The sequence below is a fragment of the Micropterus salmoides genome, unplaced genomic scaffold, assembly GCF_014851395.1.
Source record: "Micropterus salmoides isolate LMB-PRFRI ecotype aquatic unplaced genomic scaffold, ASM1485139v1 Ms_hic_scaffold_10, whole genome shotgun sequence".
Lineage (NCBI taxonomy): Eukaryota > Metazoa > Chordata > Actinopteri > Centrarchiformes > Centrarchidae > Micropterus > Micropterus salmoides.
In genome coordinates this window covers 6,253,610-6,268,800 of record NW_024040041.1, presented here as the reverse complement: position 1 = coordinate 6,268,800, position 15,191 = coordinate 6,253,610, and the positions used below count along the sequence as shown (strand labels likewise).

The window sequence follows — 15,191 nt, the reverse complement described above, 5'->3', positions numbered from 1 at the left end:
ACCAGTTTTTGGCAGCACTGAACTACATAACCCACCGTGCAATGCGCGGCAGCGCACATCCACTTCCGGGGTACGGGGTAAAAAGCTGACATGTTTTGTTTTTGAAGTCTTCCCCAATTTAGGTCAGTTTCTTTTAACAAGTATTTGTATATATGCAAATTCCCACTCGCTAGCAACACTACAGATGGACGCTCTGCACAGACACCGCTCCCTTTATAAAGGAACGACTCCGCCATGGAAAGAAACATACCGCAGAGTGAGACACCAAATGTTAACTTCTCAGCTAGCTAGCATGTCGGGACGCCGCGAGCTCTTGTCAGAGTTTAACACTGTGCTGCTCTGGTTTTGTCTTCTGACTTTTGTAGCGCTGTGTAGACAGACTCAAAAACAGCCGGTCGAGGCTGCTGGAGAGATACCGTCAGATGGAGGAGAGCCAGCAGGGCGGCGGCTCCGGGGCCTCCACCATCGTCCAGGAGGTGATGGAGGAGGAATGGACGGCCCTGCAGTCAGAGGACCGGAGACTGCCCTCGCTGTGGGGTCCAGACGGCATGGCAGAGGTCGGGCTTTTTCTTTCCGTTCTTCCTCACTAGGTATACTTTCTATGTGTGTCTCTCGTCCTGTCTCTGGGTCTCGGTGTTACTTACTATTAGCTCTGTGACATGGATTGTCCACGAGACCCTCACCTTCAGAGTAGGGATGAAACGGTATGAAAATTTCATATCACGATTATAGTGACCAAAATTATCACGGTTATCAGTATTACCACTGTATTGTAAAAATGTGCCAATAAATATTAATGTACTGATACACACACTGAAACCATTTCAACAAGTTTTATATTGAAAACTACAATTGCCATTTTGTTTGCATAAAAAAATAAAATGACAGCAAATACCTTTTTGGTAACAAATGAAAATCATCTAAGTGTGCATTACCAAGATTTTATATTTTATAGGTAATACAATGACCCCATGGACAATTACATGAAAACAAATAAGTCTTTAGAAGACAGTGATAGTAACTGCAATGAGCCCAAAAACTATAAATACAGAGGAGTCTGTAGCGTTTCTAGATATGCTGGTTGGTTGATTAAAATGTGTAATGTGTTATCATGTGCAGTGGACCAATAGACTCTGCCGACACACGACGCACACAGCAACAGAACAACGTTAGCATTTTTACAAGAGCAGCAACACTGAGAGCTTCAGTTTACACGCCGTTAGCAAGTCAGAGAGACAAACCAAAGCTAAAAGTTAACTCACCGTGCGTTCACTATAAGGTTATTTTCTTCAATCAAGTTCCCCTCATTGCTCTCATAAAAACTAAAATACGAGTGACTGAAAAATCTCTGCAGCGTTGTCTTCCGCTGTGTTGTCATTGACCCAAACAAACCCACTGCATCTTTTGAGACAAAGGTTGTAACACATTTTCAAAATAATCCTTTCTTCACATGCAGTCAGTCAATAAAGCACTCAGAACAGAATGAACAGAATTAATGAGAGAGCAAAGTCTTGACATTATCTGTTTCTGACTGTCAGCGCTGAAAGCCCTGTTTACAAGTTTTACTGCTTCATTATTTAACAGATGTTCAGTGTCATGAAGGAGTATGATGAACTGGCGGTACTCGAAGAAATCCAGCAGGAACTCTTGTCTCAAGGTGACACATTTCTATGAAGGAACGCATACTGACTGTAGATATGACCTTAAATGTCCAGTAATACCACATTTAGACAGATGCCATCAGGGCTGAGATATTTCTACAGATGCACAGATTACAACGTTGCGTGAGCCCCTGCTAACGCTGTTTATTGTTTTCTTTGTGCCTCAGAAATGTCTATTATTGAAGAATACGAAAGGAACCTGCAGTTTGAGCAGCAATACATATCGTCTGTTGTGGAAGGGATGGAAGAGATCCATATCATTTGCCCTGTGTGTCACACGTGAGTTCAAAAATGTTATATTGTAAGATATTGACAGAGGCAGATAGTTACACACCACAATTTTCAAAACCGGTCTTACAAAGCCTTTCAACTGCAGTGAGTTATACCTTAAGTTGCAAAAGGAAACATATGGAAATCTGTCGCTTCTGTTGTATGTCAGGAGTTTTATTGATGATAAACACATTTTAATGATTCAACATTAGCCTGCTTTTTGTGTCTCCCAGGAACAACTTGAGCATCAACAGCCATTTCATCTCCTGCCCCTGTGGATTGTACATTAACACTAAGGTTTGTTTGTTAAACGCTATCCATTTAAAATTAGGGACGCAGGAAACGATTTCTTAATAAATTTGATGACTAAAAAGCATTGACACAAATTCTTTGCATCGATGCTTCGTTTAATCCATATAACTGTTTCGCACACTTTCTGGGGACATCCTTGTCTGCCATGTCCACTGCGAGATAAACATTAAGAAATTCCCTTAGAAATCCCAGGGAAAAAAAGACACTCCTTATAACTCCAGAACTTGCCTGAGAATCATCATGTTTTTAAGTTTTTCTTCGGTACCAAAGTAATCCAGTAATAGATGTCTGTACATCCACGGGTACAGGACATTATGCAGTATAACAAACACAGGTCGAGGAGTAGCCCACAGCTAAGTTACTGACCCTATGGCAACATTATACTTCCTGTTTACATCTGTACTTTGAAATTTTAGAGCTCGATCATTCCCCAAACAGAAGAAAGACAAATACATTACTTAGACAGGAAGTCCCGGCAATATGATTCTTATATCCCTAGAAAACTATCACACACCTGTATCCATTCATATACAGATATTGGTCCTGTGTTGAAAATTTGTAGACATAAAACAAAAACCCCTCAAATGTTTTTAATTGTAGAAAACAGCATGTTTTGGTGGCTCTGCTAAAAGCCTGTAAAATAATGGACAAAAGCAAAGGGTTTGATTATGTAAGTAAGGAATGGCTTTGGCGAAAGTGCTGGAACATTGTGCACCCTGTCTTTAGAAACGGAACATCACCCCTGATGTCCTGCGGCATCTTCTGGAGACCAGGGTGTCGGAGCACATGGAGGACTGTCTCCACAACCCGATTTTCTCTGTAGCTCCCAACACAGAACTCTCACCCAACCTGATGATAAGCTGCAAGGTACGGCACCGTCTCACACCAAAGGAAATCTGTTGCTGCTGTGGGAAAACATAACATAACTCCCTGCTGCAGAATGTTTTTTTTCTCCATAGCTGACATAAAGAAAGAAGTGCTATATGTTCTTTATTTTTATTTTGTATGTTTATGTATTCTCTGCTACTTGACTGACCCGGCTTCCCTGAAGGAAGAATGATCAGTGTTCCATACAGAAACAGTATTGGTTGTAAAGAATGGATTTTTTTTTGGCAACACAAGTTTATTGTTGACTTATGTTTCAGGTTTGTGACTACCTGTCCGTTGTCCTGTGAAAGAAGACGCGGCTGTCATGAGTGACCTACCTTGTGAGATTTGATTTTCTCTGTATGTTTTGTGAAATAAAGGTTATTTTTTATATTTAACACGTTGATGTGCTTTATTGTACTGTTTGCCTCTCTCTGATTGAAATCATATTGAAGCTGTGACAAACTTTGTATACACACCCACACCATTACAGAACTACAGTTATTTAAGTGAAACCTGTATACTATACTTGTCTAGCACAGTGTTCTCAGTTTTTAAGTTGTCCCCTAGTCACAGTAACCACATACACTCACTGGCCACTTTAGTGCTAGTACCAGGTTGGACCCCCTTTGGCCTTCAGAATAGCCTTTATTCTTCGTGGCATACTTTCAAAAAGGTGTTGGAAACATTTCTCTGGGACTTTAGTCTATATTGACACGATAGCATCACGTAGCTGCTGCAGATTTGTTGGCTGCACATTCTTGATGTGGATCTCCCGTTCCACCACATCCCAAAGGAGCTCTGTAGGATTGAGATCTGGTGACTGTGGAATACAGGATTGATCCATGCTTTCATGTTGTTTACACCAAATTATGACCCTACTGTTATGGCAGACAATTGTTTCCTCTTACATTTAATCTTTTATGCATGCTCTTATTACTATTCTTATGTCATGTGTATATATATGTTTCTATCCCTAACCTTTCCTTCCTCTATACTCCTTATGTTAGTCTGTCCACGTGTACTAGGGTTTAGGTCAGAGCTGTGACATTGTTTGTGTTTTCCTTACTTGCTATTCCTCTCCTCTCCTTGAATGTTCATTCAAGGTCAGGAGAAGGGGACTTAGCATACAGGGCCCTCATGTGTGGAGGGCCCACAAAGAGAATGAATAGCTGTGGATGTGGGAAAGGGCCCATAGAGAATGCTCATGTGCAGGGCCCAGATTTTAGTGTGATGCCCCTGGTTAGGTTACCATTCGTTACAACTGTCTAGACTCACAGTGCAAGGTGGGTGCACTTGATTACTATCACAGCGTACACCCACACACTCCCTCCACCCATCCATGCATGTAAGATTTGTTGGGCGGAGTTGAATCCCGCCAGGAAGAAAACTTTCTCTTGCAGTGCCCCCTGACATTTTGGGCCCTAGGCAAGTGGCTATACCAGGCCACATGCTTCTATTGTCCAATTTTGGTGAGTCTGTGTGAATTGTAGCCTCAGGTTCCTGTTCTTGGCTGACAGGAGTGGCACCCGGTGTGGTATTCTGCTACTGTAGCCCATCTGCTTAAAGGTTTGACATGTTGTGCGTTCAGAGATGGTATTCTGCAAAACTTGGTTCTAACAAATGGTTATTTGAGTAACTGTTGCCTTTCTGTCATCTCAAACCAGTCTGTCCATTCTCCTCTGACGTCAACAAGGTGTTTTCGTCCACACAACTGCCGCTCATTGGATAGTTTCTCTTTTTTGGACCGTTCTCTATGAACCCTAGAGATGGTTGTGTGTGAAAATCCCAGTAGATCAGCAGTTTCTGAAATACTCAGACCAGCCCGTCTGGTTCCAACAACCATGCCACACTCAAAGTCACTTAAATCCCCTTTCTTCCCCATTCTGATGCTCAGTTTGAACTTCAGCGAGTTGTCTTGACCACGTCCACATGCCTAAATACATTGATTTGCTGCTATGTGATTGGCTGATTAGCTATTTGTGTTAACAAGCAATTGAACAGGTGTACCTAATGAGTGTAGATGTAGGCCTAACTGTATTGCTAATTATCACCAAAATACAAAGGTGCTATAGCAGTGCACATTGCAGACAAAATTATTTAAACAAAACCTATTTAGTTATTTAGTTTTCAAATAGATTTTTGTGTGTTACAACATATCCCTTTTCCTATTTTTAAATGTAATCCAAATTACCTCTTGGCCTGCTCTGGCTTGACAGAGTGAATTCACACAAATAATAAAAGACACATTTTTCTGCAGGTGCAAAATAGCTTGTTGATAGTGCAGTTTGTCTGTCAAATCAAATTGTGTCACTAGCAAATCGGCGTGGCAACTTTCGCTAAATTTGATACTTTACATTCATTTCTTGCCTTGTAAAAACCTAATTATAAAGCATAGTATAAGATGTAGAAGTTGTAAGGGAATTTTGAGACACCAGCAAATTTCAGACTGATATCAATAAAACGCTATTCCTCGCGTCAAATAAAACCTTATCCCCCTAAATGACCATACGCTCTAAACGACAGATGACGATTAATAAACCCGACAGATGCTCCTGCACTTATATGCATCACCGGTAGGGGGCAGCATTTTCCCGACCGTGTGAACGACCTGACCGGAAAACAAGCAGGCAGAGCGGAGCGGAGGCAGGCAGAGGAAAGATGGCAGCCGCGGCAGTGGCTGAGTTTCAGAGAGCACAGTCTCTTCTTGGAACAGACCGGAATGCCTCTATCGATATCTTACATTCAATAGGTAAATATAATCGACACAGTATGGCAGTAGAAAGAAAGAAAAAAAAACAGACTCAAGACACTGAAGCTAATTCACCCCCTCCATCAAACGTGTAGCAATTCAGTTAGCCAGCGTTGCTGTTAGCCAGTTAGCAGCTAAGCTAAGTTAGCTAGCCCAGTGCTGGCCGTCTCTTTTTTCTCCTAGCTTGCACAGTGAGTCAGCAGCAGTGGGCTAGCCGGCTAGCGGTATACCGGCTAGCTTATCAGATAGGCTAACGTTAGTTGCCCCGGCTCATTCATTTGATGTGAAATCGGGTGACAGCTGGCTAGTTAACGTTAGTATGCAGCCAGCGTTGTTCGTAGCTGTGACTCGTCTTGGCAGATGTCAGGCCGACAAGGAAATTAATGTGAAACCGAGTTGACTCTCTAAACATCGCCTACGTAGTCACCATCTCTGGTTGGTGATTGTGTGTGTGTATATGTGTGTGACAGCCTGTGTGTATATGTGTGTGACAGCCTGTGTGTATATATACATATACACACATACCATGTTATATGTAATGTTTGACGATTATTAAAGCTAGCTATGTAGCTGTCGTCGTTTATTGTTTAATTTGACAGGTATTCCAGGTATTCCAGCTTCGTTAGCCACTTGGCTGCTTGCCATCCAACCAAACCTCTCCATGATGTGACATAATGGCAGTCTCTAGAGGCAGAAGGAAAGAGTGTAACATCAGCAGTCTCACTGTTTGTATATGGCGGTGATTCATGTCAGTGCGGATCAGATTACATCATCATTATATGTTTGTGTGTGTTGTAGTGAAGCGGGACGTCCAGGAGAGTGATGAGGAGGCGGTGCGTGTTAAAGAGCAGAGCATCCTGGAGCTGGGTGGGCTGCTGGCCAAGACAGGACAGGCTGCAGGTAACATGACCCTAAAACTGATTTGGGTGCACACAAAGCTTCATGTCACACTGAATAGATTGAGGATTTTGAGGCTTATTTTGGTGTAATTGGATTGTTCTCACACTATATATGTTGGGATTTGATTTTGCTGATAAAGACTCACAGAATTGTCGGTATTTCCATGGGGTGCCCTTATAAAAAACAAGAAATATTTTGGACAAAGAAGGCATGTCCCTCCTTACTAAGCCTTATCATGAGTGAGTTCTGATGTCATTGAACTACTTTGTGCAGACTGCAACTCACCATTGACCTAATACCTGTTTATAGCATCAGATTTTTCCTTAAGTCAGGCTGTTTTTTTGTGTGTGTGTCAGCAGAAGTTGTCTTTTACATGAAAACAGATTCACACATTAAAACATATTGTAGCACATCTGTGGATTGCTGTATTTGTAGCAAAATGCTGTAAAGCATTTAAATATTCATATGTAAGTTCATTTTTAGTAATGTTACTAAAACTGAAATACTAGGATGAAGACAAGGAGTTAAAATAAGTAAAGACAAGAATGTTTTCAATGGCTAGAGTGGCCTTGGGAAGAGAAGTTTGTTCCTGCCTCACATCTGGGCCAGTGAAAGTGCTGTGAGTCATCAGAACAGTAGAAAAGGAAGAAGTATAACCCTCGTCAAATGAACTTTCTCTTCACAGGCCTAGGCTGGGTCCAATATCATTCCCTATTTACAAATGGAGCTCCTCCAGAGTCCTCGATTAGTTGCCAGCTATAAATCAACACCTAATTTCAAATTGATTTTGATTTTTGGACAAAACACAACTTCTGAGGATGTCCTCTGGGGCTTTGGGAACCACTGATTTTTCACCATTTTCTGACATTTTATAGACCAAACAACTAACTGGTTAACCAAAATAATAATTGACATATTAATCGACAATGTTGATCGTTAGTAGCTGCCCTAGGTCGTAACATTTCCCTAAATAGTTCTCTGTTCCCTCTGAAATTTTGACAATTCTTGTATCTGTTGGGAAACATTATGAAAATAGCAATGTGTTCTTTTGAAGTTTTGCTACTCTGTAATAATCTGATTTACTCAGATAACATTTGCACATTCACCAGCCATTGTGGCAGATTGATCATAAGCTTATATTCAGATGTTGTCTTTGTCTGTTTTTTCCTCCTGACCTCTTCTCAGAGCTTGGGGGTCTGCTGAAGTATGTACGCCCCTTCCTTAACTCCATCTCCAAGGCCAAGGCAGCCCGGCTGGTCCGCTCCCTACTGGACCTGTTCCTGGACATGGAAGCTGCCACGGGTCAGGAGGTAGACCTCTGCCTGGAGTGCATAGAGTGGGCCAAGGTTGAGAAGAGAACATTCCTCCGACAGGCGCTAGAGGTGAGACCTGGCGTCGCAGGGCTTGTTCTTTTTTAGCTTTGTTTGCTCGAACAGACCATTCATACTCAAGTGGCGCGAGATAAGTGCAAGTTTTGCGATGTACAAACTGTGATGTGGTTTATTGTTGCCACTTGTCCAGCAACCCAAAAAGAGAGGCCGCATCAGGATTAGGATTGCTCTTTGTGGTGCCTGTCTTTTTTAGCTAACTGTGTGAAAAAAGATCTATCTTCTTTATTTCACTGTATTTCAGTTTAGCTTAGCTACCCAGAGGCTAATGCCAAACTGGCAGTGGAGATCAGAGTTAACTCTAGAGACGAGCAGTGCATCAAAATGAAAGCCACAAAGTTTCCAACTGACATTCCCACCTTTTTAATGTGTTAATCCAATGTACTGGTCAAAATGAAACGATACTGTTGCACCTGAGCAGGGTTTTTCAGCAGCTGGACTGGACTACAGTGAACAAACAGCGCTCAGCTTACCCCATCATCACCAGATATAAGAAATAAAAGGGCTAGACTATGTTTTAAGGGCCAGCTCTGCCCAACATGTTTGATTTCATCAAATGTATGTCCTTAAATAAAACTTGTAAGTCACGCAGCATCATTTGCTAAATTAAATATTTTGAACTTGTCCGGTATTCATTAAATAGCTACAGAAGTGAGTCAGAGCACTGCAATTTAAAGCATTAATTGAATCTGCTGATCACACCTAATTTACATAGATTGTGTGGTGCTTTCAGGCCACAACAGACATTTCAAAACACTGTCATTACGGAAAATGCATTGTGTTGGGCCATTACTATTTATTGTTAACGTGTCCAATAATTGATGGAAGGATGGAAGGAAATTCCCTGAAATGTCAACATTCTTACCTGTGTGTGTGTGTGTGTGTGTGTGTGTGTGGACAAACTCATAAACAAACAATGTTGTAGACCTGGGCCCTGAGATGGTGGTTGTTCTCCTCTCTCCTCAGGCTCGTCTCATCTCACTGTATTTCGACACAAAGTGCTACCAGGAGGCACTACATCTTGGTAAGTGTTGAATCTCCCAGAGTGGTGGTGGTTGTTTTAATTAGCTTGACAATTACAGTGTGTAAAACATAAATGGTGGCGTGTAGAATGTTAGTCTGAAAGCATTGCGTTGACTCTAAACTTCCTTCCTCAGGCTCCCAGTTGCTGCAGGAGCTGAAGAAGATGGACGACAAGGCCCTACTGGTGGAGGTTCAGCTGCTGGAGAGTAAGACATACCATGCACTCAGTAATCTGCCTAAAGCCCGCGCCGCCCTTACATCTGCCAGGACAACCGCCAACGCCATCTACTGCCCACCCAAACTACAAGCAGCTTTAGACATGCAGTCAGGTACGAAGCAGGACAAACACAAATCACTGTTTCCCAGCTGTATGTACCACTTAAGCTGTACACTGTACGATTTGAACCCAGCTGTGACCCGAATTTTGAGCCACACGACTCATTTTAGAGATGGACCGTTTCAGCTTCGTCGGCTGTAATTTTCTGTGCTGTGTACAGGGGGAGCGAGGACCAATCAACTGCTGCAGAACAGCCGTCACACAGTTAGATGAATTCCCCAACATGTCAGAAATTGGGGTTGGCTGTTGGAGAGTTAAAGCAGATCCACGAGTCGATTCCCCACAATCAATGCCTTTTTTTCTCACAAGGCGACACAACACTAGTCATCAAGTTAACAATATATGCACAGTTAAATGTAGCTAACTTACCCCCAATTAGCTGCAAAATGGACAAGCCATACTGTCCACATCTTCCGAGCCACGTGCAAGTCCAGACTCGCCTGCACCTCTGTTTTGTTTTTGTTTTTGTCTCAGATGTTTCAGCACATAGGATGACACAGGTGATCAAAGCAGCACGTTTCAGCCTTGTTAGCATCATTGTTAGCAAACAGACTTCTACCTACCTCAGAGCTTTCAAACAAATCTTTATTGACAATTATCAATAGCCAGAATGGTTGGAGTCCGGTTGACGATCAGACCATACAGTGTGAGCTCATAAATCGTGAGCTTTGGCTTTACATTGCAGACGAATTCTGAAATCGTACAGTGTATGCCCAGCTTTACTGAACAGATACACCAGATTTTATCATTTCAGGGTAGGTGAAGAAAATGGAAATTGCTCTTCTCTGTTGCAGTTAAACTTACGTGTGTGTGTGTTTTGATTGTGTGTCCAGGGATCATTCACGCAGCAGAGGAGAAAGACTGGAAGACAGCTTACTCCTACTTCTACGAGGCCTTTGAGGGCTACGATTCCATTGACAGCCCCCGAGCCATCACAGCCCTCAAATACATGCTGCTCTGCAAAATCACGCTCAACGCGTAAGTGATATACACATGATCGTCTGCGAAACTATACTCAGGTCACTTTACACAGGCCTGCACTTATATTTTCTAATGATAAGTACAGCTTATATTTTTCAGGGTACCCGCGGGGTCTTAAAAGTATTAAAGTCTTAAATTTCATATTCAAAAAATAAGGCCTTATAAGTATTAAATTTCATTTACAAAGGTCTTAAATTTTCTTTTTGTCAAGAAAACAAAACGTCTCTGAAGTGCTACTAACAAGCTAACGTTAGTTGGTCGACTCAGATTGGGCAAGTGTCTGAAGTTCAGAAGGCCAGAGATATGGACAACTTGACGCATAGAGGGCAGTGGTGCTGAGGTTAACACAACAAGCGGATAGGTGTGCGAGTCACTCACACTAGCGAGCAGTAATGGAACAGCGGAGCTGGAAGACCTGCAACAGCCACGGAGAGACAGTTGTGTATAAGACGAGAACGGTGTCTGTGTGTCGGCGTTGATGTGAAACATCCAACATGCTAACGCACATTAAACTTACATCACCCAGATGTGGAAATTACTGGGACGAGGAAAAAACAATCCGGAGCCCAACTCTGTATCCCGCTGCTTTCAAGCCAATACTATATAAAACTATATTTCAAGCAGCCTTGAGATGCAAATACAGGACAGGATGAATGATCACTGGTGCAGTCGGCATTTACATTGGCATAATTAACATGCAATGCTATTTAAATATAGAAGAAACAAATGTGCATTGTCCAGAAAAGTACATTTTTAGTAACTTAAGCTAAAAACAAGCTGCTGATTGCTGCATTATATTCTTGGAGGATCCTGGGGGTACCCTGATATTTATGATTTTGTTTCTGCGGCCATCATTCATAAAATACTGGGTTTTAACATTTAACGTACGATGTGGGACTATGTTGAAAATATTTAACATGTTTACATGAGTTGCCAGAATGCAGTGAAATTAATTTTTCACTCTGAGAGAACCCAGAATTAGCTTTTTTCCTGCTGTGTCTGATTACTGTTTCTGTTTCAGTCCAGAGGATGTCCAGGCCCTCATCAGTGGCAAGCTAGCTCTGCGGTATGCTGGCAGACAGGTATCACTCTTGATTCCTATGGATTTTATTTCTAGTTTAAACTTCACTGACTGCTTGCTACACCTCTTTCCCTGAATGGTGACTGTCCAATCGTAGCTTAGACACTGTAACTTCACAAAAGCCTTCTCTAGAGTACAGGCTGACATTTTTTCAGGGATTCCCACAGGATATTAGTCAGTTTCAGACACAATGGGACAGGATTGAAAATCCACCTCTGTGTTAGTATATATTAGCATGGCTATCTAACTGAAGCTAGTTAGCTGGGCACCTAACCAATCGATATTTCCAAGGCAGGGGTGCACATCATTAACAAACTGCATTCGTTTGTGAGGTCACAGTTTAAGGTTAAAAATGCTCTCTTCATGATTAGGACATCCACTGTGAAGTTTTCACTAACTGTGCGTCTAGGTCTAAGTTTAGACTACAGTAATCCCTGACTGCAAAATCAGCGGTCACTGGCTAGAAATAAGAAGCTGCTTTTGTCTCTGAGACTGTTTTGAAAGAGGATTGTCAACTGTATATTGTATAATGTAATTCAGTGTGAGAACAGAAAGCAGGGTTTAGGTTTGTTTTTCAACGGAAACGGTGGTGCCTCAAACACCCTGTTGTGTACGCAATTTCCCTGCCTTTTAACACAGTTGTGTTTACAAACTTGTCGCAGCTGATTGGGTAACACCTGTGACACGCCCACCAAACAGGACAAAACATACCTCGAAGTAGGGCTGGCCAATAAAACAATAATGATAATTATCGCAATATAATTTTCCTCAATAACAATATAACAAATGTTCAACATATCGTACCCTTAAATGTTTGATTTAATTAATTTGAATCATGAATGAATTGGCACTCAGTTTTTCTATAGAATAAGATATTTATAGTTGAGGAAAAGGGACTGAAACAAGATTTACTCATCATAATTGTTTTGAACGTTTGTTGAGTGGTCCACTGTTTTGGCATCAAGTGTTTTTCACGTTCTGACCATAAAGAAAGGTTTAAAACCACAGTTATCTGGTTTCTTCAGTTTTTACTCAGGAGCAAACATCAGCCTGTAAACTTGAAAGAAATAATGATTTGACATATATTGTGATAATTATCGAAATCGAATGATATGACATTTTTATTGTGATAAAATTTTTGGCCGTATCGCCCAGCCAGACCTTGATGCTTGTTGCGCGACGTTTCAAGGAAACATGTCGTAGCAGCAGTAACTGAAGGGGGGGGGGGGGGTCTTAGCAAACAGTCAGTTAAATTGGATTTATTTATTAACATTTATGTTGTGTATACAGTAGTGCATTCTGCAGTGTCTCTTGCATTATCCGTTGTCACGTACCATTGCCTTTTGTTTTCTTTTTCTGTAGACAGACTCACTGAAATGTGTGGCACAAGCCAGCAAGAACCGGTCTCTGGCAGACTTTGAAAAGGTTTGTGTCTGGAGTTCGGTGCTGTATGTTGACCTTGTTGTGGCTGTGGACAAATCAACATTATAAATGAACCTGCTGTGACTGGAACCCTGTCTTTCTGTTTAAAGTTTGGATGATGGTTTAGCCTTTCCCCTCATTTGGGATTAAAATGTCCTGTTCCCACCCCCCCACCCAGGCACTAACAGAGTACAAAGCAGAGCTGAGGGATGACCCCATCATCAGCACCCATCTCACCACTCTGTATGACAACCTGCTGGAGCAGAACCTCATCAGGGTCATCGAACCTTTCTCCAGGGTCCAGGTAATCTTTTCACATCTGTCCGTATTCAGCCACAGTTGCTTCAGACAGATGTGGAACCTTGTTCAGGATATGGAGACTTTGTTTAGCAGAATTCTATCAGCCAGATTCAGTTACATTAAGGTATAACTCAGCAAAGTTCATGAAGACTAGCTTACTCAGTAAATATGAGTAAGCACGAAGAAATACTTAGTATACTTACTAACTATACTTACTGTCTGATGGTTTTAATCATCGTGCTTGTCCTTGTTTTCTCTAACAGATAGCACACATTTCCTCCCTCATCAAACTCTCTAAGGTAAGATCTCACTCGTCTTCATCAATGTTTCTGTTTAGACTTTCACTTTTATTGTACGAGTTGCCCATTTTAAGTAATTCCTTCGTTTCTTACAATGAAATACCTACAGACAGATTGTGTCTGCCTTGCAGGGAGACGTGGAGAGGAAATTATCACAGATGATCCTGGACAAGAAGTTTCACGGTATGTGTCTGCTGCTCTTTCAGTGTGCTCCATAGGAAGAGAGAGAGAAGAGATGAATGTTTTGTGTTTCAGCCCTCCAATAGTTTTTCACAATTCTTCTCTTTGTTTTCCTCCATTTATCATCTCACCCTATTCCTACCTGACAGGTATTTTGGACCAAGGGGAAGGTGTGCTGATTGTCTTTGAAGAGCCGGTAGTGGACAAGACATACGAGGCGGCCCTGGAGACCATTCAGAACATGAGCAAAGTGGTCGACTCGCTCTACAACAAAGCCAAGAAGCTAACATAAGGTCAGTCCTCGAGTGCCACTGTTTGATAGTGAAAGTAGTCATTAGCTGCCACATACTGGTGCTGTAAGTACTCACCAAATGTGCATTAATCAGTCATATCTGGCAACAGCTAGGGGCTGGTTAGCTTAGCTTATCAAAAAAAACTGAAAAGTGGAAAGCAGAAAATCCACCTCCCAGCACCTCTTACAGTAACTGGATGCAGTGTCATGTTGACTTTACAGAGAGGAGTATCAATCTTCTCATCTAAATCATGGCAAGACAATAAGTGGATTTCTCAACATGTGAAACCATTATTTTAACATGCCTTCACGTAGGCACAGCTGACAACATGGGAAATATACCACCAGCCTAACCCTCTAAAACATGTTACAGTTTGCTAAAATGAATATCAAGCTCATTTACCAAAACCGTATGTTTCTGTAAAATCTCAGTGTTGTCTGTCTTCAACCTGCCTTTTCCCTCCCCCCCCTCAGAGAGAGCGAAACTATCGGTCCTCCTGTCCGGAGTGATGCGGGCCAGTCAGAGCTGCGCTGATCGTTCACTTCAACCGGGAAGGGACGAGGGGAGGAGGACGAGGAGATTACAAACACTAAACAACCCAGCAAGCAAAACAAACCAGCCGACCACCTGAAGACGACCCAACCGAACAACTAACTGACGCGGTTTACACGCCGCTCCTCCTGGTCCTCCCTCTGCTCTCCCTCCCTTCTGTCTCTTCCTTCCTATCTGACTGGGGTTGATCTGACGCAACGTGCTACTCCATATGGACAAATTCAGGCACTGTGCCCCCTCTTTTCTTCTCCCACCACTGGTTTCTACTGTACGTATAATTGGACAAGCCTCCTTTCCCCCTTTTATGTCCCGTTTCTCTCTGCGCTGGCCATCAGGGAATCTTGTAAAATAACAATAAAGAATACATATACAGTACTTATTCATACATGTATTATATAGAAAAGAAATTGGTCCCAGCGTGTAAATGTGGGTTGGTTGGTCGGTCTGTCTCACACTGGATTCTACCTGTCCTGTTCAGTGTGCCAACCAGCCCTGAAACTGAATGTTTGCATTTCTCCAATGTTCTGCGGTTTTGAAAAGTGCTGCCCCACAGTTAACTAGGTCACCTGAAGA

The 15,191-nt window shown here is 42.1% G+C and overlaps 2 protein-coding genes across 4 annotated transcripts; both read left to right on the top strand.

The window, feature by feature from the left end:
* Window positions 1-62: 62 nt before the first annotated feature.
* On the top strand, window positions 63-3,508 carry rpain (RPA interacting protein). Of its 2 annotated transcripts, none has more exons than XM_038692398.1 (7): window positions 63-256; window positions 366-557; window positions 1,585-1,657; window positions 1,829-1,940; window positions 2,165-2,228; window positions 2,970-3,110; window positions 3,389-3,508. In XM_038692398.1, exons 1-7 carry the CDS (start codon window positions 185-187, stop codon window positions 3,416-3,418), a joined length of 684 nt encoding a protein of 227 aa, XP_038548326.1. In that variant the 5' UTR covers window positions 63-184; the 3' UTR covers window positions 3,419-3,508. The 2 variants fall into 2 exon arrangements, with proteins under 2 accessions (XP_038548326.1, XP_038548333.1); XM_038692405.1 differs by having other exon boundaries at window positions 105-122.
* A 2,197-nt stretch (window positions 3,509-5,705) lies between these two features.
* LOC119882355 (26S proteasome non-ATPase regulatory subunit 11A-like) lies at window positions 5,706-14,993 on the top strand. 2 transcript variants are annotated; one of them, XR_005440500.1, is made up of 13 exons: window positions 5,706-5,862; window positions 6,661-6,762; window positions 7,948-8,144; window positions 9,117-9,174; window positions 9,308-9,502; window positions 10,344-10,488; window positions 11,513-11,573; window positions 12,935-12,997; window positions 13,173-13,298; window positions 13,558-13,593; window positions 13,703-13,776; window positions 13,923-14,066; window positions 14,540-14,993. XR_005440500.1 is itself a non-coding variant. In XM_038692373.1 (13 exons), exons 1-12 carry the CDS (start codon window positions 5,772-5,774, stop codon window positions 14,063-14,065), a joined length of 1,269 nt encoding a protein of 422 aa, XP_038548301.1. In that variant the 5' UTR covers window positions 5,706-5,771; the 3' UTR covers window position 14,066; window positions 14,540-14,993. The 2 variants fall into 2 exon arrangements, 1 of the variants encoding a protein (XP_038548301.1); XM_038692373.1 differs by having other exon boundaries at window positions 13,725-13,776.
* The last annotated feature ends 198 nt before the right edge of the window (window positions 14,994-15,191 follow it).

Coding starts and splice junctions, on each gene's coding strand:
- rpain (XM_038692398.1), top strand. CDS start 185: ATGGACGCTCTGCACAGACACCGCTCCCTTTATAAAGGAACGACTCCG. Junction 1,658..1,828: donor GCAGGAACTCTTGTCTCAAG/GTGACACATTTC, acceptor TTTGTGCCTCAG/AAATGTCTATTATTGAAGAA. Junction 1,941..2,164: donor ATTTGCCCTGTGTGTCACAC/GTGAGTTCAAAA, acceptor TGTGTCTCCCAG/GAACAACTTGAGCATCAACA.
- LOC119882355 (XM_038692373.1), top strand. CDS start 5,772: ATGGCAGCCGCGGCAGTGGCTGAGTTTCAGAGAGCACAGTCTCTTCTT. Junction 8,145..9,116: donor TCCTCCGACAGGCGCTAGAG/GTGAGACCTGGC, acceptor CTCTCTCCTCAG/GCTCGTCTCATCTCACTGTA. Junction 9,503..10,343: donor AGCTTTAGACATGCAGTCAG/GTACGAAGCAGG, acceptor TTGTGTGTCCAG/GGATCATTCACGCAGCAGAG.